At 54.5% G+C, this 20611-nt stretch overlaps 7 protein-coding genes across 7 annotated transcripts; all 7 read left to right on the top strand.

Annotated features, from left to right (window-relative positions):
* Positions 1–1255: 1255 nt before the first annotated feature.
* JKF63_06490 (uncharacterized protein) lies at positions 1256–3430 on the top strand (the record flags this gene model as incomplete). Its single annotated transcript, XM_067902439.1, has 1 exon — positions 1256–3430. One exon carries the CDS (start codon positions 1256–1258, stop codon positions 3428–3430), a length of 2175 nt encoding a protein of 724 aa, XP_067757856.1.
* Positions 3431–5517: 2087 nt separating this feature from the next.
* JKF63_06489 (uncharacterized protein) lies at positions 5518–5991 on the top strand (the record flags this gene model as incomplete). The annotated part of the gene is made up of 1 exon (XM_067902438.1): positions 5518–5991. The coding sequence occupies one exon, from the start codon at positions 5518–5520 to the stop codon at positions 5989–5991; it is 474 nt and encodes a 157-aa protein (XP_067757855.1).
* Positions 5992–6841: 850 nt separating this feature from the next.
* On the top strand, positions 6842–9775 carry JKF63_06488 (uncharacterized protein; the record flags this gene model as incomplete). The annotated part of the gene is made up of 1 exon (XM_067902437.1): positions 6842–9775. The coding sequence occupies one exon, from the start codon at positions 6842–6844 to the stop codon at positions 9773–9775; it is 2934 nt and encodes a 977-aa protein (XP_067757854.1).
* Positions 9776–10775: 1000 nt separating this feature from the next.
* On the top strand, positions 10776–12338 carry JKF63_06487 (uncharacterized protein; the record flags this gene model as incomplete). Its single annotated transcript, XM_067902436.1, has 1 exon — positions 10776–12338. One exon carries the CDS (start codon positions 10776–10778, stop codon positions 12336–12338), a length of 1563 nt encoding a protein of 520 aa, XP_067757853.1.
* Positions 12339–12820: 482 nt separating this feature from the next.
* On the top strand, positions 12821–13864 carry JKF63_06486 (uncharacterized protein; the record flags this gene model as incomplete). Its single annotated transcript, XM_067902435.1, has 1 exon — positions 12821–13864. The coding sequence occupies one exon, from the start codon at positions 12821–12823 to the stop codon at positions 13862–13864; it is 1044 nt and encodes a 347-aa protein (XP_067757852.1).
* Positions 13865–14493: 629 nt separating this feature from the next.
* Positions 14494–15645, top strand: JKF63_06485 (uncharacterized protein; the record flags this gene model as incomplete). The annotated part of the gene is made up of 1 exon (XM_067902434.1): positions 14494–15645. The coding sequence occupies one exon, from the start codon at positions 14494–14496 to the stop codon at positions 15643–15645; it is 1152 nt and encodes a 383-aa protein (XP_067757851.1).
* A 1725-nt stretch (positions 15646–17370) lies between these two features.
* Positions 17371–20379, top strand: JKF63_06484 (uncharacterized protein; the record flags this gene model as incomplete). Its single annotated transcript, XM_067902433.1, has 1 exon — positions 17371–20379. One exon carries the CDS (start codon positions 17371–17373, stop codon positions 20377–20379), a length of 3009 nt encoding a protein of 1002 aa, XP_067757850.1.
* Between the last annotated feature and the right edge of the window lie 232 nt (positions 20380–20611).

The raw sequence follows: 20611 nt of genomic DNA, 5'->3' as shown, positions 1-20611 counted from the left end.
TACAGTTCGGCTTACGTGTAGAATGGAGAGAGTTGGAGAAGAGTGGGAAGAGGCCTCTGTGGAGAGGGGTGAGGGGGAAGGGAGATGAGAGAGCGTGCGTCTGTGTTTCATTGCGTTTCGACGCTGTACACCAGGGAGACACGGTGCTATTCCTGCAAAAGAAAAAAGAAAACGACATGAATCCTCTCCTCCACGGCCTTTTCCTGTTTCTTAGCTGCTTGCCTGCGTTCTTCCTTCTCGGCATCTCATTGCACCTCTCAGACATTCGGGTGTCGTTGCCGTGGTACTTTTCATGAGTCATTTTTTTCTGCTTTTTATTGTTGAGGGGTGCGCGCTTTTGCGGCTTGTGCCCTTCCTCGTCGAGTTGCGTATCGGCCGCCGTGCACTCGAAGAAACTCCTGTAGTTCAAGGAGCGACTCTTTTTTCTCCCTACAGCCGCGTTTACCCATTGGGTGTATTTGCCGTAAGCAATACTGTGGTGTCTAGCTCCCTCTTTTCATGCACGTCTTTATTCAATCTAGCGTCCGCAGCTGCCACTTCTGACTAGGAACCGACTAGCGGGGATAGGGGATATACCTATATACCTATATACGTGCATATATATGTGTGTGTGTGTGCGCGCGCGCGTGCATATCTCGTGTACCCACTCGAGTCACCCAAAGCGAATGACAGCGGGAGCGTAGACTCGGTGCAAAGTCGCCCCCACATGGCAGAGTCTGCCGTGTTCCTGCTGATAAAACGCACGTAGCTCTATGTTTTTTTTCTTTTTTCAATCGTATGTCTACCCAGTGGCCCGTCTTGCTCTGCCCTTTGTTCGACCGATGCTTTCGCTGACCGCTTTTTCCCTCCTCCTCTGACTTTCTATGGAGGTAAACTACTACTCTTGGGAGCTGGCGGGCCCTTCTCTCCGCCCGCTCACGATTTCCATGAGAATTCCATTTTTTTTTCTCTTCCGCGGTGCTGAGGCCGCTGCGATCTCGTGCCCCTTCGCTATCTCCGCTCCACGTCTCACTTTGCACAAACGCGCCGTTGACGCGTCACTTTGACGATCATGATCTAGACCACCTCACTGTTTTTTTTTACTTTTTTTCACGGTCTCCCCTCTCCTTCAACTATTCCTCTTTCTTTCTCTTTCTTTTCCGCTGAGAAAAATGCCAGCAGAGACACACTGCTGTAGACGCCAACTGTATACATAGGCCCCCATCCCTCCCTTTGTAGGCGACATACGTTTTCCCAAATCTGCAGAACCGGCAGAATGCGTCCTCTCATGGCTGGATCCAAGTCGGCGAGTCAGCGTCCTCAGCTCCGTGTCTGTTACTTGTGCGGTCAGCAATTCGGTAGCACCTCCATCGGCATTCATGTCCCTCAGTGCTACCAGAAAAAGCTTAGTCAGTGGGAGGTCAATGACCCAGCCGTCCGCGGCCCAAAACCGAAGCACCCCGACAGCGTCAAATGGAAGGGTGGCAACGGTGTCTCCGCCGAAGCCATTAATAAAGAGCAATACCAAGAGTACAACGCCCAGCTCGTGCCGTGCCCAAACTGCGCCCGGACATTTCTTCCTGATCGTCTGCCAGTTCACCTGCGCGGCTGCAAAGGTAACAGTAAGGAGGCAGCGTCGCAGTCGAAACGAAAAGCAGGCAGTATTGGGGGTAACGCATCAGGAGGCGGGGCACGCAAGGGTGAGCCCCAGTCTGCGTCTCGAAACCGGGCGCTCTCTTCTGGCCCGCCGGTTCTCCCGACGTGTTACTTGTGCGGCCAGCAGTTTGGCACTGCCTCCATCGGAATTCACGTGCCGCAGTGCTATGAGAAAAAGCTGGCACAATGGCAAAACGCCGATCCGCACTTGCGGGGTCAGCCCCCGAAGCACCCCGACACGGTGAACTGGCGAGGCCGCTCGGACGCCTCGGCCCGCGAACAGGCGGAGGACCAGTTCCAGGAGTTTATAAACAACCTAGAACCCTGTCCCAATTGCGGCCGCAAGTTCTTGCCAGATCGACTAGTTGTGCACTTGCGCTCATGCCGCCGCGACAATCCCGCTAAAGCCGTTTCCCCAAGCAACGCGAAGTCTGGTGGCAGTCCCGCAGTCTCTCCTCGCCCTTCCACGCCGGCTGCGACAGCAGCGGACACGGGAAACTCACACAATATCGGCGGTAGCGATGCATCGCGTAGTGGGCGGCCACAGACGCAGGAACAGCAGTTGACATCTTCGACGAGCGAGGACCGGATTAATCCCAAGCGTAACCGGCTTCCCCGCAGCACCACTATTCCTGCTGAGAGCCGCGAGTGTCCGCAGTGCAAGTCTGTGGAGTACGGCACCGATGCAAAGTTTTGTCGAGAGTGTGGCCATAGCTTCACTACGAAGGGACTATCTGACCCGTGCCAGCACTGTGGGGAGCGCATTCCGCGAGGCTCGCGCTTTTGCGGCACCTGCGGGCAGCCGGTTCATGACGCCTCAGAACCCGAGCGGACTCCAGGTGGTTCCAACGAGAATGTGTCAGCGGCGCGCAGTGTCGTGTGTCCGGCGTGCAAGGCGATTAGTGACATTGATGGAAACTTTTGTGACAACTGCGGCGCTGCTCTGGGTACTGCTGGTGCTACGCCATCCCCGAAATCCGCTACCGCTGCGTCGTCTGCCCCCCGCTCGGCGGGTGCTACACCGCGTAGGACTCAACTGCACTGCACGAAGTGCAAAGAAACCGTAGAAGACACAGCAGCTATTTTCTGCGAAGACTGTGGTGGACGACTCGAAAAACTGGAGTCATCGACTGAACAAGACGGTGGTCCATCCCAGGGTGCGAGCTGCACACTACCACCACTCGGCGATGTGCGGCGGACAGGCGCGAAGGTGGAGAAGCCGCAACGCCCCACTGCGAGTGAACCACAGTGCAAAGCTTCACTGCCGGTGGTGAACCCTGCCTCTCGCGTCCCATCTGCAGGGCGCACTGTCCGGCCCTCCGAAGATGAATGTGACAACACTGAGGGGCCTTTATACGGCGAGGACGATGCAGAGCGGCTACCATGCAGCCATTGTGGCCGTCGGTTTGCACCAGAGTCTCTAGCGAGGCATGAGCACGTCTGTGCTTCGCAGAAGAAGCGACGCGTCTTTAACGCAACAAAGCAGCGTCAGCCAGAGGGTGCCCCGGCGCCGCGCCGAGACCTTCCAACGAAGGCGCCGAACGCCCCGAAGAGGGACTGGAAGGCAGAAAGTGAAGCCTTCCGACGGGCTTTGCGTGAGGCTCGGCAAGTGGATCAGGTTTTGAAGGCTGGGGGCACCGCCAAGGACTTGCCACCGCCAACGTATTCTGTCAATCCAGATTATATTCCCTGTCCTCACTGCCAGCGCCGCTTTGCGCCTGACGTGGCGTCGCGTCACATTCCCCGATGCGCGAACACTGTGAATCGCCCCAAGCCGCCTCCACGCCGTCGCTGAGCTCTGCGATGCCTTCGAAAAGGGGCAATCGTTTACGCACTTCGCTCTATGACGTTCTCGAGAGGCCGCCTCTCAGACCAACCATGTAGATAAGTGCGATTGTGTTCTCGTTCGTTTTTTTTCTTGTACATTTCAGTATTTCCTTTGATATCATCACGAATCCCCCTCCCTCCCTCCCTTTTCACGGAAATGAGTGTACCCCTCAATGCGTTTGTTTGTTGTTCCTCCTCTTTTGCTTGTTTTGGATGTTCAGGTCTTCCGAGTAGAAAGTTGTCGATCCCACAGGTCTGCAACAGACACACACCCTTGCCCAGTTCTGGGTACGCACCTGACCTGCACTTTTGACCGCGGCGGCGGACTAGGCGTCTATAAGTGACAGCGTGCCCCAACAACGGTTTGCTGCATGTTACACTGCCAGCATCGATGGACTCCCATTGCTTCTAGACCTCACCTTGAAAGCGCTCGACACAGTGTCGTGTCCAATGTGGTGAGCCAGCCTCGCGTAAAGCCCAATAACTGAACGCAAATTTTATTCCACCGGATCATATCTCACCCAATGAGATGATCGCACATGCCCCGCGGTCGCTCCACTGACCCGCATCGCCCGGAACTCCCATCGGTGGCTCCGACATCTACCCCCTCCCCCCCCGTTTCAGCGAACGATAAAGGAGGTGTAGAGAGAGTACACCTATGCCCCTTACGGTAACGAAGCTACACTGTTGTCCCCACTCAGTCCTCATACAAGTTATTAAACGCCGTACACACATTCGCCTTCAGAAACAGCTGTTGCACGAAATCACTCAGGAGTCCGGCTTCCTGAGAGTTGAGAAAGAAGGGGCAATCGACGAACGAGGCAGACGGGTATGCACATCATACAACCCTAAACTTCAACAAATATCTGGGGCACGTGGCGCCTGCTTTATCTGACCGTGTAGAATCGAGAAGGACTGGTGCCGCTCTCATGAAAAGAACACTACGCATTCCGGATATTGAGTTCCACGGATGGCTGCTTGGAGAGGTATTGCAAAAGTGCGAGGTGCACGGTGGGAGAAGCCGCTAATTTTCAGCTGGGCGGCTTTTTTTACTTGAACATTCCCGGCACACGCTTAACCCCCCCCCCCCCTCCTCCCCCCGTGCGACCCCATGGCTGGGGACGCCCTTGCTCCTCTCCCCGAAAACGAGCCTGAATGCGATTTGTTGAACTGGATGAATGTGCGCAGTCCACCCACGTTTTTCTGGCACGCGTCGCGTTCATCGGACTCCCAAAAGAGGGGTGACGAGGGGTGAGGGGGGGGGAGGGCGGACAGGAGCGCTGTTTCAACTCGCGCGCTGATTCCACTGACGAAACAAATCATCTTTAAGCACCGGAATTCAGCTCCAGAGCAACAGAGGTAAGTGCGCCGTGGTTGTGCGTGTGTGCGCGTGCGTTGGTGAACCCGCCGAGGTCTCCATGGTAGTGTATTCCGTGTTGGAACAAACCTATGGCTTTGGCACAGCGCTGTAACTGGACACCGTTTAGGAGGAAAGAAAAAGCCCCAACGATGTACCCATCAAGGACCCTGTCCGATAAGCTGCTGCGAACGACTCACGCTGATGGTGCGTTCAATGTGCGTGACTACAAAGTATCCTTCACAATTCGATCCACATATGCCTGACATGTGAGACGTGTGGACTAAGTCTCTCGCCTACCGCCAATGCTATGAGGAGATGTGCGTTGTGCCTCTGCACTGTTTTCTCATTGGGGGAGCCCGTTAGGAGCCCCAGTGGCTCTTGGCCCTCACCCTCATTTACATCAGCGACTCCTCGCGTCTGCCCGCTAGTATTTTTATTCACTCTTCCTTCTTTTTACTTTTCATCTCCTGGGCATGATTCGTCTACAAAAATTCAACGACGAATCGCTCGCTTCTTGGTCGTTTTTTTTTACTCGGGGTGTTTGCGATTACGACACTCTTTTGCCGAACTGCTATTTTTTCTTTCGTGTGTAGCAGCCTTTCACTCGCAATACTCGCCAGGTGACTTGGGCTTTGTCCCCGCGGTCGCCCTTTCCACTTTAGCACTATACAGTTGCAGCAAAACAAGGAGTCACTATGCTGCGTCGCTGCACGGTGTCCCGCATGAACCGGGGTCACCTGGCACCCACACCATCCAAGTACTCAGACCGCCCAGGCATGTGGGGTCCAGGCGGAGGCCCTGTAAAAGACACATTAGCGCGTCGCACGATGTTTTACCGCATGCTCGCTATGAACAAGATAGGCGTTTGGACAAAGCCGTTCCGCACAAACCGCGCTCGGTGGATCTGGCGAAAGACGCAGATGCACCTGTGGAAGACGTTTGTGATGTCTATGGTGTTTATCTGTCTCATTCTCTTCGGTAACATTTGGTTATCTTTTGTGTATCACGCGTACACGGTAGGTCCCACCACCCCCGTGCTGGAGCGCAAGGTGCGCGAGCATCGGGTATCTAAGCAGATTATTCAAATGGTGCGCGAGCGCGAGCGCACTGTGTCGCAGGAAGAGGAGGTCGAGAAGGCACGCGCTATCATCGACTCAGGAAAACGATGAGCAAGACATCCGCCCCCATTCATAGTCACAACAAAGCGCCTCTCGTATCGGTGTAATGCCTCCGCTCTGAGTGTAGTGGTGTGCGCATGGTTCGCTGGACTACCATTTTTTTTTCTTCACACCTCTACTGTTGACATGTTGGGTGCTGTTGCGCGGCAGTGTCTCCTGTCGACACCTCGACCAGTGTTGATGGAATGTTCTATCATCGCGTGTTGAACAGTTTCCCCCCCCCCCTCGGAGATGCTTCGTCCTCTAGATACGCCGAAGAATCTTTATGCCGTCTCATTGTTTTCACGGTGCCCTTGTCTGCCATAACTACTCATGTTCGTTTTGAAAAGATTATTTCAATAAACAATAGCACAGAAGTTCTTGCGCTGGCTGCCCTTTCGGACATTCAATGTGGAGCTATCAGCGAACGATGACAACAGAGCGCTGAAAGCCGCCGACTGTAACTCGCTGGTAGGCCCAAACCTCACCTTTCTAGTGATGCGGCACAGAGGGGGGGGGCAGGGAGGTGCAAGAGCCGCTGCTCCATCTAAAATGGCGCTCACATGGGCTCAGTAGCGGCCTCCTCCTCCCTCATTTCATTTTCTTTACCCCTTTGCAAATACCCCTCTTGTTTTTTCGTTTTTGTGTTACTTTGTAGGTGAGCGGTTCGTCTTTGCATTTGTGGCGGGGTCCTCCGAACCTCTTTTTTTTTTTAAGCCCGGCCCAACGATGAACGTGTTTTTCTTATTTTCATCAACTCACCTGGCTCTGCTCACTGCGCTCTCTATATACGAGGTTGGCGATCGAGCGCTTTTGACTCATCTCCAAACACCCAACATAAAGAGAGAGGTGAACTGACTCCATGACAGCAGCCACTGATGGCGGCTTGTCTGCTGTGGTGAGATGCGCTGAGTGGTTGCATTCATCGGTACCCTGTTGGCTGGACGCTGATGCACCTTTTCATATGGAGGACGCCCTCCAGGAGCTGACGACTCACCTTCATTGTGTCTCAGCATACGCCCAAAAAGGTGGGTGTCTGCCGGTAAAAGCCGCGTTGCGCGTGCAGGTGTTGGCGCTAGACAGCTGGAACACCACTGTGCTACCTGGGTGGCAGTTGGAGCGCAAAGATCTCAAGGTGCAGACGCGCTGGCTCGTAGCGCACTTATTTTTGTGCAGTCACTGCGTCTTCGCCACCCAAGAGGTTCGTGAGGCGCACTTGTTACACCATCTAGACGACGCGGAAAAGTGTATCTTGATGTGCTTAAAGACAAGCAAAGGGCTCATCCAGACGCACCACGCCGACGCCGCTGAGCAAGCCTTATCATGGGCGACATGGGTCGTCAGGGCGTGCGCCGGTACCACCGCAGCTGCCTCCACCGTACAGCGATTCTCAGCGGAAGTCCAATTTGCTCAGCTGCACGCAGCCTGGGAGACGGGGCGGCATGACCACGCATGCGTCATTGCCGCCCAGTTGGCTGAGGAAACGCGGTCGAGTATCACGTACACAGAGGCGTTATTTGAATTCATCTACGACGCCGCCGTCAAGGCGCTCAATGGGCCCGACTTCAAGGCGGACGTCCTGGATGGAAACACCCACGCATCCTCAGAGGGCCAGGGAATGGAACCCATAGCGTGTGCATCAGGAACGTCGGTGTCAGACGTCCAGGCTGCGCTCCAATCACTGCTGCTCCTTTCCCTGAGACTGCAAGGTGAAAAGAGAGTGCGCACCGTGAGGCAGCGAACCTTTCTCGGCATGACGCAACTGCAGTACGGATATTCTTTGCTTCTATCCGGAAACTACGATGCCGCTGCGGATGCGGCGACGAGGTCGTACGAGCTTCTGCACACTGTCGAGCCGCTCGTGATCCGCTTTAAAGCTGAGGTTTACCGCCAGGCTGTGGATCAGGTGCTGGCACTCTTTGGCATTCTGTGCGACGACACTGCTGTCGATGTGGAGAATCTGTGCGCCATGGCAACGCTCGGAATGGAGAAGCTCTCTGCTGTCCAGGAAACCTTGTTCCAAGCGCTTCATCGGCGCGTAGCAGCCTCAGAGAACGTCGTGGACCAGTTCCGACTTCTGTGTGTTCTCATTCATCATTGCTCTGAGTGGAGTGTCAATGAACTGCTGCGCCGCCTCTCTAACGGGGCTACGCCGCCACCAGCTTTCAACCGCTTTCTTTTCTGCTGTCTCTGGCGGCTATCGACCGAGGCTGTGATGGCGCAATCGTGTTGCTTATGTGCCGAAACACGGTGGAGGTGCCTAGACGCCGCGCAGCGACTTTTTCGCGACGTCGCTTCAAAGGAAGAACTGCAGGCTTGTTTGCTAGACATGGCACGGATTGCCCTCAGGCTGAACGACGATGGCGGAGACGCCACAGAGAAGCTCGAGGAGACGCTGAGATTGTGTCATCAAGCTGAGCCCTTCGCCGGGGTGTTGGAGGCTTCTTTGCTGCAGTCTGAGGCCCAGATCGCTTTTCTTCTGGGAAAGGGCGAAGAGGGCATGGTCCACGTAAAAGCGCTGCTGGTATGCACCACAGGGAAGCAGGTAGCGGTGCAGTCGTGTAGCGAGATCGTCTCCTTTCTGCTTTGCTCCTCGCTGCTTCACTTTGCTGGCGCAGTGGCGGAGCTGTGTATTATCGCGTTTCACCAGCATCAGCCCCCTTCTTGTGTTCTCGAGTTCGCCAAGGTGTTCGCGATGGGATGTTTAGTGGAGCACACCGCGGAAATGCGTGTCGAGATCGGTAGCATTCTTGTGCTGCGTGTCTGTCCCCTCCTGGAACAGGAGGTGCTGGCACTCTCTGAATCTCAGTGGTGGAGCCGCTTTCTATGGTATGTTTCTGAGACACTTCTCGACAGCGACCCTGTTCGAGCAGTGCGGCTCCTTCATACCGGGGTAGAGCTCCAAACAGATCACCGCGACTCCCGCGATGCAGAGGTAATCGTCGGCGCCGCTGACTGGCTGCTGCGTGATCGGCTTTCCCTGCTCCTTGATACCGAGTTCGACGTCTTTACCGCTGGGCAGACAGCTCTTTCTTCTGTAGAGCTTTGCAGGCACCGCGATCGTCTCGCAAGTCTACTCAGCTCTTGCGACGAAAGAAATCATGTAACGGATATGTTCATCGAAGCGCGTCAGCGTGTGACGCTCGCTCTCGCCCGTTTAGAGACCACCCTGCATGACCTGCTAGCGCATGATGCTTTTATTCCCGATGACATGGAGGCACTGCACTTGGCCGAGCTCCCCAGTATGCCTGCAGTCGGCCCTGCCGATCTCGAGCAAGCGGCGGCAGCATGCCACCGTGTCGCCGCACACTTCCCTCTATGCGACTCCGCTCCTCTATGTGATGCAGCGCTCACCATGATGTTGGAAGCGGCTCGGTTACAGCTCACCGACAACCTTTCCTCCACGGCGGCGCTCGGCGCCCTATTTGCAAACCTCTATGCTGCTTTCAAGATGGCTCGCAACGGTGATGGACGACTTAGAGTGTACGACGTACTGATTGCTGCCCTCCCCCGTCTCACTGGCGAGTGTGCGTCGCTGCGCACTGCTTTTCTTCATTCGCTAAAGGATAGCGACCATTCCCCCGCAGTGGAGGGAGTCATCGGCATGTGCGAAACTGTCGTTGAGTTTTTTGCTGTTGAGGCATGGAATGAATCGGTGCAGTGGAATGTTTTGCACCAACGTACTCTGGTGGAACGTTGGCGTGCCGCCGCCACCGCACTCACGAGTGTCTTGAGTGAGGCCAACCCCTCAAAGGCTGCCATCACCGACCTCGCTGCGCAGATGCCTTTGCTGTGAAACCTCGTGAGACGTGCTGGCGTACGCGTGCCGTGTGATGGTGGGTCCCCTTGACGTGTTCATGCGCCGACGGTCCGAGAAGAACAAGAAGGACGCCTGTAGGTGCGTCTTCTGGTGAAGGGTAGGGGGGAGGGGCCACCGAGATGAACACCACTTGGGATCGCACGAGTTTTTTTTTAAATCATCTTTTTACGGTGTTGTTGTTCTTTTCTGCTGCATGTCTGCTGCTCGTCCCGATAAAAAAATTTTTTTAACACACGTATTCTCTTGAACCTTTGATGCACTTTTCCTGCCCCCCCCCCCTGCCCTGCGCCACCCTCACCCCCCCCTCTTCTCCCCCACACGTAGACTGCTGCACGCTGATGCCAAAGACGGGCGGCTGTTGTTCTGCAGTGGGCATCGATGGGACAACTCTCTCAACTACTAAGTGTACGGTGTGATACATGGAGTTCGCCTCCTTCGCGCTGGAATTGATGTTTCGGCACGATTCCCCAGGTCGGCAATGAACTGCACTCGTTTCGAGGTGTGCTATGCCTTCCACGACCTTTTTCCTCACGTGGGCCTTGCGCTGTTGTAACGCGGTGTAAAGTGGCCTCCCTGGGCTATTTTTTAATCTTCCCCACCCCATCCCCTCCTTTTACTCGTTGCCTTCCTTATGTTTTCCGCGGGTCTTTTGTGAGCCTCTCCGTGCGTGACCTTTCCTTTTTTGTTTCCGATTCGGCTCCCACGATGAAATGGACACTTTTCTCTGTAATAGGAGTCTGGATAACTGAGCACAGCCGAACCGCGCAGTGGTCTGCAGCGTAGCTGCTAGTGGAGAAGCTTCTCGAAAGCACATCACAGGGCTTTTCTATACCGTTTTTTTTTTCGATGCATAGGTGAGGTTATCGAGGCCAGAGTAAGCTGAGAATCCCAACGAAACCCATGCATGGCGGATAGTCAAAGACAAAACGCATTCAACCCCCTACGACTGGCCCGTGGAGCCACTGGAAACAGGGGAATGCACGGGGTGTCGAACGAAAGCGCACTACTGCAGCGAGGTGAATCAAGCAATAGCGCACCCCAGGCGTGTGGTGGCGAGACCGTAGTAGAGATCGGGATGTCGCCGCGATCGGTTTTGTGGACCTTTACCTTGATTAACTTTCTACTTTTTTTCGATCGAGGCGCTATTGCTGGCGCACTGTCCTCCATCCGCATCGACAGCCATCTCATCGATAACGGCACGCCGTTGTCTGATGCGAAAAGTGGCTTACTTATTTCTGGGTTCACGATCGGGTACGTGTTTTCGAGCCCCCTCTTCACTTCTCGGGGCATTGTGTGGGGTTCCAAAGCAATCATTGGGCTCGGTTTGGCGATCTGGTGCCTTGCATCCGTGACCTGCGCTGCTTCGTTGAGCTATGCGTCCGTACTGATTTGTCGCATTCTGGTTGGTGTTGCTGAAGCTGCATTTGTGGGGTTTACTGTGACCATTATCGATACTATTGCTCCTTACGGAAGCCGGGCTTCATGGCTTGGTTTGTTTTTCTCTGCAATCCCTATTGGGACAGCAGCGGGGATTGGCTGCGGCGGTGCGCTGTCGTCGTACTCCACGTTGTGGGGCCTTCCACCATGGCGAGTAGTTCTTGTAGTGCAGGCGTTGGCGGCGCTCCCCGTCATAGGCCTGGTCTTCTACATGCCTAATCGCTACCATCTCGCTCCGGCGACGGGGTCCACCTCACACATATCGTTTTTCGCGGCAACGAGTCGTGTTTTATGCAACAAAAATTACATACTGCTGGTGCTGGGATTTTCAGTGTACTGTTTCTTGATGGGTGCCGTCTCGACCTGGGGGATACCCCTTTTACACGAGGGTCCACTGCAATTCTCCCATACAGCTGCTGCGGTTTTCATGGGCCTCGCAACAGCATTCAGCGGTGCAGTGGGATCGCTTCTCGGTGGCCTTTTTGTTGATCGCTTCGGCGGCAGCACTGGGATCGCCGGGGCTATGCATTGCCAGCGGTTCAACATCCTCATGATGTGCTTTGCTATCCCCAGCGGTGTAGTTGCGCTTTACAGCACGCATACGGTGGTCTTTGGCATCACTTTTTTGGCCTCTGTTCTAGCATTTTTCACCATCACCGCGCCCATCAATGCTTGCATCCTCACCATGGTGCCACCGAGCCTGCGCCCGTATGCTGCGAGCTACTCTACCTTCTTCATCCATCTTTTAGGAGACTTTCCCTCGCCCACGGTAACGGGACTGTTGTCCGACTTTTGGGGGCGAAACTGTCGTGGCCGTTCACGCGACGCATGCAGTGCGGCTGAGCCATCGCTTCAATGCGCGTGGATTACCGACGTCGAGGGCGGGGGGCGCTGTGTCTGTCGCATCCAGATGCGCAACGCCCTTCTAATAGTTTTCGCCTACACGGTCGTTGCTCTTCCCTGCTGGACAGTTGTGTGGCAGCGTCTGCGGCGAGAGGTGAGAGCCGCTGATGTTTTGGGAGAAGACGTTGTGGAGTCAACGTCCACGGTCACACCCAACACCCGGACGTCTGATCACTTGTGCTTACACGGTGAGGTCTGATGGCGTGTGCCATGCACCCCCCACCCCGTTGAATCGGATTCATTACTAATCCTCCCCGCGCGTGCGTATGTTGCCATGTGATTGACTTTCTGATTTGGGGGGTAATTTTTCCTGTTCCACTCCAGCCAATAGAGAAACGATTACCAGAATGAGCCAGCGTGGTACTTTTGCATGGGTGGGGAAACAGAGAACACTTACGTAGACGTCCTGGCAGATTCTGCCTCCCCTTTCCTCGTTCGGCCCTCTAGGTCCCCCTTTTCACTGCACTTGCTCCTTTGTGTAGCAGTCACTCTCCGAAGTGTACTCTTCTAGCTTTTGAATCCACCACGTACCCTGTTTCGCCTGTTTCTCTGTGACACGTCAAGTATCACGCCGGCCCATTTCCGTCTTACCCTTGCCACTTCTGCCAATGGCCCACCGCCTTCTTTGCTGAGGTTCACCCACCACGTATCCCAATGCCAATCACACACAGTGGTACGGTCATGGAAGTAATGACTCATGACGCAGCTGTTGTTTACGTCTTCCTGGACGACGCCGACAAGGCGGTGTCCATGCAGGACGTAGAGGAATGGCTGCAGATTCTCAATGAGGTGTTGGAAATAAAGCTGCAATTTGATGCAGCGACAAAGCGACCGTGCTACTACGTGCGGTTCCGTAGCGCGGCAGCGGCACAGCAGGCCGTGCAGTACCTCAATGGCGCACGGCTGAAGAATTGCGTCGTGACGATACAGTCTCACGTGTATGCCGCGCAATCGGGAACCCAGACGGAAGCTGCCAGCGCCACAGCACCTCTGCTAACATCTGGCACCGCAGCGACACAGATGCGCGAGCGTTGCCGCGAGACTGCAGAGCTGCCTTTCAATCATTTACTGCCTCCTGACCTTCAGATGGACTGGAGACTAGCGGAGTGCCTCCCCGACCTGGAGAAGATACCAGATTACGCTGCAGATGGCACCACCATGTGGCAGAAACTACAGGGCCTCCAAAAGGAGTTGGTCGAAATTTACCGTGAGCTGGAGACTACTGCGTCGCAGGTGGCGTCGACCGACGCGCAGCTGACGCAGCTGCTTCAGAGAAACGGGAGTGGGTCACCTACGGACGGCCTCGTCTCGTTTCACGCGCCCGCTGCTCTGTGTGGCCGTCACTCTGCTCTTCAGGCCTGCCACTATCTGTCTCACCAACAAGCGATTCCATTTGATGCACATACACCGATCCGAGTGATCGCCTTGCTAACCGACAGCTTCGGCCCCCTCTCACTTTGCTCTGAGACGGTGACACAGGGCGGCTTTTTTTTAGGGGTGCGGTTTGTCTTTGCTGCGGACGAGGAGCGTTTTCTGGCGGTCGCTACTTCGTCACCATTATCAGTCGCTAATGAGGAAGGCACGCCGAGGCAAGGAACCGAATGGAGGAGTATCGTTCAAGGACTTGGCTGGGGGCCAAGGCAGAGCATCTCTGCTGTGCATGAGCTTTTCGCGCCTACAGTGGATCCACATCTGCAGCGTACTGTACGCGAGCTACTAGCGTAGGCTGCGCTGATGAAAGCCTTTTAGAGAATGTTGAATTTTCTGTACCCTCCTCTCACCCCGGTGTGCAGTCGGAGTCAGACCGAAGGAGCATGCATACTGCGTCTGTCGCAAGCCTTAATGGTGGTGTGAGGATTCAGTGCGATAAAAGTTCGTAATGATGGAAGCGATGCCCCGTCGTATCGCGCGTTCCCTAGTGGGCGTGAACAACTGGGTGAAAGCATATGCGTATTGTTTGCACCTAAGGCAGGAGTGGTTCTGTGCTCTCCTTGATTACACCAAGGTATGCTTTGGCAAAGGTACCTCAACCCCCGTTCTGGCCACATTGTTTCACCTTTGTGTCCCCCCCCCCCCCGCGCCCCTCCACGCCTTCTACGAAGCGTCACATCTAATCATTCCCATTTCAACACTTCCCCTTGAATTGCAGTCGCTCCCCCCCTTGGTACACATTTGTTTCTGTCAGTTTTGGATTCCATACCGAGTTTTACCCTCTCTCACTCCCTGGTAATTGCGACGACGAAGATCCTTGACCCTCGCTTTTCTTTTCTGTCAAAACAAAAGGCTCAGAATCCACTTTTTGTTGTTCTCCCCACCCCTAACAACCTTCGGCTCAATCAAAGATCCATCGAATCATGACGACACCAATTCGCATTACAGTTGAGGCACCGATCAACATCGCCTTCATCAAGTATTGGGGAAAGCGGGACGGTGGTGAGAAACTGATCCTGCCCACCAATGATTCATTTAGTATCACGCTCTCCACCAAGCCGTTTCGCTCCAAGACGTCGGTAGAACTCCGCAGCGACGCTGCCGAGGATGAGCTGTGGTTGAATGGCAAAAAAAGTAACATTTCGGAGACGCCGCGCGTTCAATCTGTCCTGGGGCTCGTCCGGGATAACTGTCCAAATGAGTTGAAGAACCTCAGGGCGTATATCGTCTCCGAAAACAATTTTCCTACAGCAGCTGGTATGGCCTCCTCTGCCAGCGGCTACTGCGCGCTCGCCGCAGCGCTCGTGAAAGCGTACGCTGCCGACATCGATGTGTCGATGCTCTCGCGCCTCGGTTCTGGGAGTGCATGCCGCAGCGCCCATGGCGGGTTTGTGATATGGCATAAGGGCGAGAAGTCTGATGGCACCGATTGCGTCGCGACGCAGTTTGTCGATGAAACATACTGGCCGGAGATGCAGGTGATGTGTGCTGTTCTCAAGGGCCAAAAGAAGGATGTCTCAAGCACGGCTGGCATGCAGCAGTCCCTGAAGACATCCCCCTTGATGAAGAAACGGATCGAATCTGTTGTGCCGGCTCGCATGCACGCGGTGAAGGAGGCCATTCAGCAGCGCGACTTTAATAGATTTGCTGAAATCACCATGGCTGATTCTGACGATCTGCAGGAGATTTGCCGCACCACCGAACCCCCGATCCAGTACGCCACGGAAGACAGCTATGCCATGATTCGTCTCATCCAAGCCTTCAACGCCAAGAAGGGCTACAACGCTATGGCCTACACATTCGACGCGGGTGCGAACTGTTTCATGTTCACGCTCAAAGAGAACTTGCCGGAGGTGGTGGCAATGTTACGCGCACACTTCCCCACCTCGTGGGAGAATATGTTCTTTCACGATGCAGACCTCCTGGATGCGTGCAAGGCGTATGAGTTGCCCACATCTTTTGAGGACCTTATCGAGTACCCGAAGAAGCCGTTTGAGATGCTGTTACAATCCCCTGTCGGTCAAGGCGTGGTATACCTGGACGACGCTGAATCGCTCATCCCCTCACGCTCATAGCGACTCCCGTCCTCCCCCTCCCCCCCCCCCCCGACAAGCTGTCCCCTCACCACTCGCTCCTTGCTCAAACGGTAATCATTTTTGTCGGTCGGGTGGGCCACATTCGGACTTTTTTTTCCTCCTCCTTTATCCGTTTTCTGCGACCACCTCAAAACTCTCAGATATATATATGTTCTGGCTGCCTTTTTGCCCTATCGAGTTTTTTTTTTGGGGGGCAATACTCTATTAAAGCGTGAGGACGATTATGGCGAGAAAAGATCAATTAAAACCTTCCCCAGAGAGAGAGAGGCGACAGTAAAGAGTATCGATTTCTCACTGCGAGGCCCTCAAAAGGGGGACCACTGAGCCCACTGTCTCCATATCCGGTCGATGCGGGGCTTCAAGAGGGAATACCTGGCGGGGAGGGGGGGGGCGAAGGGGAGGAACTTCGGTGAACACGGCAATTCAGTCTACATTTTCGGACTGCCGCACATTTTTTTTTTCAATGCTTCGTCTCCGACTTCTTCTCCTCAAGATGCAATCTCACTTCACAATCGCTTTTTTTTTAATGTTGTGCGACTGCTCTGTACACTTTCCTTTCTTCACGCTTTTTTCTTCGCCGCCCTGCCGCCACAGTGTATAAAAAGCTGCCTATTCGTAAATGTGGGTTTAACATGGAACGCCGCGAGCATTGTGTAGTACGACCTACGTGCAGGTTTTTAGCTCCACAAAGAGCTCATTGATATCTTCATAAAGGGTCTCGCCCATGGAGGGCGCTGGGGAGACTCGTATCAACGTCATCCGTCGCCTACAACGAACACACGGCGTCGAAATTTTGAGATGATCGCGGCGTAATGTGTGAACCACTCTTCGTCGTGGAGCCCACCGCATTCACTTCTTGAAGGCCGCAAAGACTGGCACGAGACAGGGGAGCAGCTCTGTGAACTATAGGGGTAGAGAACACACTTGCTGTTGCTCCAGCATTGCTGTGTCATTCTTGATTCCATTGAACAAAGCGCTGGGGGTCAATACTACTTTCTTGGCTGCTTTTCATGAAGCAGCAGCCCTCTGTAAAGCCCCGCGGTACCGCACGTGTACAAGAGCAGTGTCAAAACATGTACTTCAAACCACCTTGAGGCCTATCCCTGCTGCAATCGAGGCGGCGGTCCTCTTTTAATCTCCTAACTGCTTTTGTTCCGCCCCTCAAAAAAAAAAAGAAAAAACGACCTACCTGGAGTCTCTCGACTCTCAAACGCGGAAGATCGAGAAACATCAATGCATGTGACGGTGTGGTTTCGACGACAGGCATCCCCTTTAGGTATGTAGGGGACGCTGAACTCACGTAGGCGGTCTCGCCCCCTGGCCGTTGTTTTGGATTGCCGGGCTCCCTCCTCGCCCTCCCCACAGACACACCCATACAAAAAGTTTTTTTTACTCAAGTGATGGGTGAAACTCCTATCTGGCACTCACCACTGCTCGCCACATCTTACCATCCACACTCGCATTTCCTTCTACTCCTCCCATGCAATTCCGTTCCTACGTGGGCAATGCACTTGGTGCCTGTTGACCTCACTCGCCCTGGGCTCCCTGCTTTGTGCTGCACCTTCAAGGACGGAGAAGCTGCACCGTATCGTTGTAGTGCTCTATAGGACTTGCGAGACGTAGTACTGCAATTGTCTCTTTTTGTGGAAGGTATTCAGTATTTCTTCAAAGTCTTTGTCATCCTCACATCGGGAACCCGCGAACATGCTTCGCCACACCGTTTCGATGCTGCGTCGGCACGTTGCAGGAGTGTTTGGTTCCACGGCTGTACTTCACAGCCGCACAGGCGCCTTTCGACCCTTTTCACAAAAGGACGAGGATGACCTCCTGAAGGTTGTGAAGACGAAGCCGAGACATGTTCTCCGGCACGTACGTCAGCAGGTTTGGCGCTCTCGTAAGCGAGAGCTGCAGTTCCGCAACACAGTGACACATCTCATGATTATCCTACAAGAGTTTCTCCGCAAGCAGCTCATTGACCCTGCATACGCGTCTCAAATAATGGAGGGCATTCTTGAGGAATGTGTCAAGTACGCACAACACGACATGGCCCACCTGCTCTTTCGCGCATTTCTCCGCTTCCGCAAGTACGGCTGCGTGATGACCCTCAATTCTATCCGATGCTTGTTCGACTCTTATCGCCACAACGACAGCACCGACCTAATGCTCCAACTCGCACAAGAAATGAAGGATGTTTCGGAACTGCGGCCGCTTTGCATCGCGGCGTACTTGTTTGCGAACCACGAGGCTGACGCAGAGGCGTTTCGTGAGGGTCTCGCCCTCACGGATCTCGGATCTGAAGACATTCTCGCTCTCATCTCCGGATATGAGAAACTGAAGCGCGTAAACAAGCTGCAGGAAATTCTGGACGCCGTTCCCAGCATGCCTACCCCAGAGACTCGAACGGAAGTTTGTGCAGCGCTGTTTCGCGCCTTTGCCAAGTTGGATGACGACGACAGCTTCACGCGAACGCTTCAGGTTGCTCTGGAACACAAGATGCCCTTGTCCGCTGACGTGTGCGCCACGGCGCTACGGCACAAAATGCGACACGTGACTAACGCGGAAGAGATTTCTGCTATCGAGGAAGAGTTGAAGGAGCTCGGGTACGTGCCGGATGCAACATGTAACTCCATTGTTATTACTGCCTACGCCCGTCTTCTACACTTTGGTGACCGCGGCAGCGAGGAACTGATGCTTGCCAAGGTGGATACCCTGCTATCCTCCATCGAGTCCCGCCTAAAGCAAGGCGATCCTGAGATGGACATCAGCGCTGCGCATATCCGGGCCGTCATCCGCGGCTACGGCGCTGCAGGACGCCCAGAATCCATCAAAGATGCATGGCAGCGAATGCAGTCCCCCTCCCTGACCAATGATGTGCGCATATACAATGAACTCTTCAAGTGGTTTGCGCTCATGGGTAATGTGAAGGATGTTTTGGCCACGAAGCGCGAGATGGAGAGCAACAGCGTCAGCCCCGACGCAGTCACCTACACGTGGCTGTTCCGCGCCCTCGGGAAGTACTATGTAAGGCACGTGGAGGAATATTACAAGGAGATGCAGGAACGACGTGTACGTCCGGACATTCATCTGTATACTACCCTCCTGGGCATCTTTGGCGACCTTGGACGTATGGACACTGTAGAGGCGCTTCTAGCGGAGCTGCAAAGGCGGGAAGAGGCAGGCACGGTCCAGTTTACGCCAATCACGTTTGCTGTTCTCATTCGAGTCTATAGTGGCGACATTGACAAGGCCAAAGCCCTCTACGCCGATGCCAAGCAGCGAAACCTCAGCGACCACCCTCATGTTCAGACGAGCATGTTGCACGCCCTTGCCCTCGATAAGAGCGGCACCACAGCGGAGGTCGACGAGTTTGTCAAGAAAATCACCACATGGAGCACTGATATCTACAATGTGCTCTTGCACATGTATGGGAAGCGCATGGACCGCGAGCGGTTTGACGCGACACTGGAAAAGATGAAATCGGAAGCCGTAGAGATGAATGACGTCACGTTCGGCACTCTCATTACCGCCTTTGCTCGTTGGGGTGAGGGCGAGAAGGTGAACGAGGTGATTCAGTTGCTCAAGTCCCACGAAGGCGAAATCTCCGCAACGTTTTACTCGGTGCTCGCCTCCTCTCTCAGCCGCATGGGGAACCAGGAAGGTGTCGAGAACGCCTGGGAGGACCTACTAGCCTCCCGCTTATTTCCTGACACAGAGGTATACAACCAGTTTCTTTCCTTGTACAGTCGCCAGCACAATGTCTCCAAGATGCAAGGCGTGTTGGACAGCATGATGAAGCAAGTGCCACCGAACCCAGTTACAGCCACAACAGTTCTAGACATGCTTGGTAAGTCAGGTCGCATGTCCGAGATGGAGTCGCTTTTCGACGACATGAAGTTAACCCCCGACACAGCGCCTACGTCTGTTACATTTCACCAAGTTATGAACGCGTACGCCAAGACGGGCGATGTAGCGAAGATGGAGAAGGTCCACGAGGAGTTCCTGGAAAAGGGGTACGTGGACAACAACGTCACCTACAACATTCTCATGGACGGTCACGGCCGAGCAAAAGCATTTGAGCAGCTGGAGGAGCTGCGCCAGAAGCGCTGCGCCGCTGGCATTCCGATGGACGATATTACGTACTGCATCATGTTGAGTGCCTATGGTCGCTCTCGCCTCGAAAAAGATGTTCAGCGTATTTTTGACGAGGTCAACACAGAGGAAAACCGACAGTGGCTGACCAAACGCGTGGTGTGGTCTGCGACCGACGCGTTCTGCCGTTGCAACTCCAGTGCTGGGATCGAAAAGTGTGTCGAACTCCTGCGGAATATCAGCGGCGAGAGACAGACGCTGAGTTGCTCGGACTACTGCGGTCTCATTCCCTATTACTGTCGCATGGGTCAGATGGAGAAAGTGGAGGAAGTTGTCCGACATATCCACGAGCATGGCGACAGCGAGGCCCTTACTTACAACGCCTTGAACGCCATTGCTCGTGGCTACGCTCGTGTCGGGCGTTTTGAGAAGACGGTCGAAACTCTCCACCAGCTTCGCGACCGGAACTGGGTGCCTGACGCGGCGACCGCGCTACAGCTCTCGGGGGCCTTCCTCAAAGCAGGGCTTCATGAGCAAGCTCAACAGATTATCGAATGGCGTAGGCATTACGCTAAGGTGGCGGGAAGTGCCGCAGCAACACCGGTGGAGGATAAGCAAGATTAGGATGTCTTTTGCACTGCATGCAGGAGGAATGAAAGGAGCTGTCGCGGAGATGCCGTAGGCACTTCTACCATTCTGGGTTTAGGGCTACATAGAAAACAACAACCACGTGAGCGTGTCTCATTGTTGCTGGGCACGAAGTAAAGCTGTCAGGCTCCACCACAGCACCTAAATGCCTACCCAAGAGATGTTCCTCCCGTGCTACGTTGTTCGTCTCGGCGAGAGGCATATCTTT

This window comes from Porcisia hertigi, chromosome 18 (genome assembly GCF_017918235.1).
Source record: "Porcisia hertigi strain C119 chromosome 18, whole genome shotgun sequence".
NCBI lineage: Eukaryota > Euglenozoa > Kinetoplastea > Trypanosomatida > Trypanosomatidae > Porcisia > Porcisia hertigi.
The sequence above is the reverse complement of the archived record's forward strand: the minus strand, read 5'-3'. Positions and strand labels throughout refer to the sequence as shown.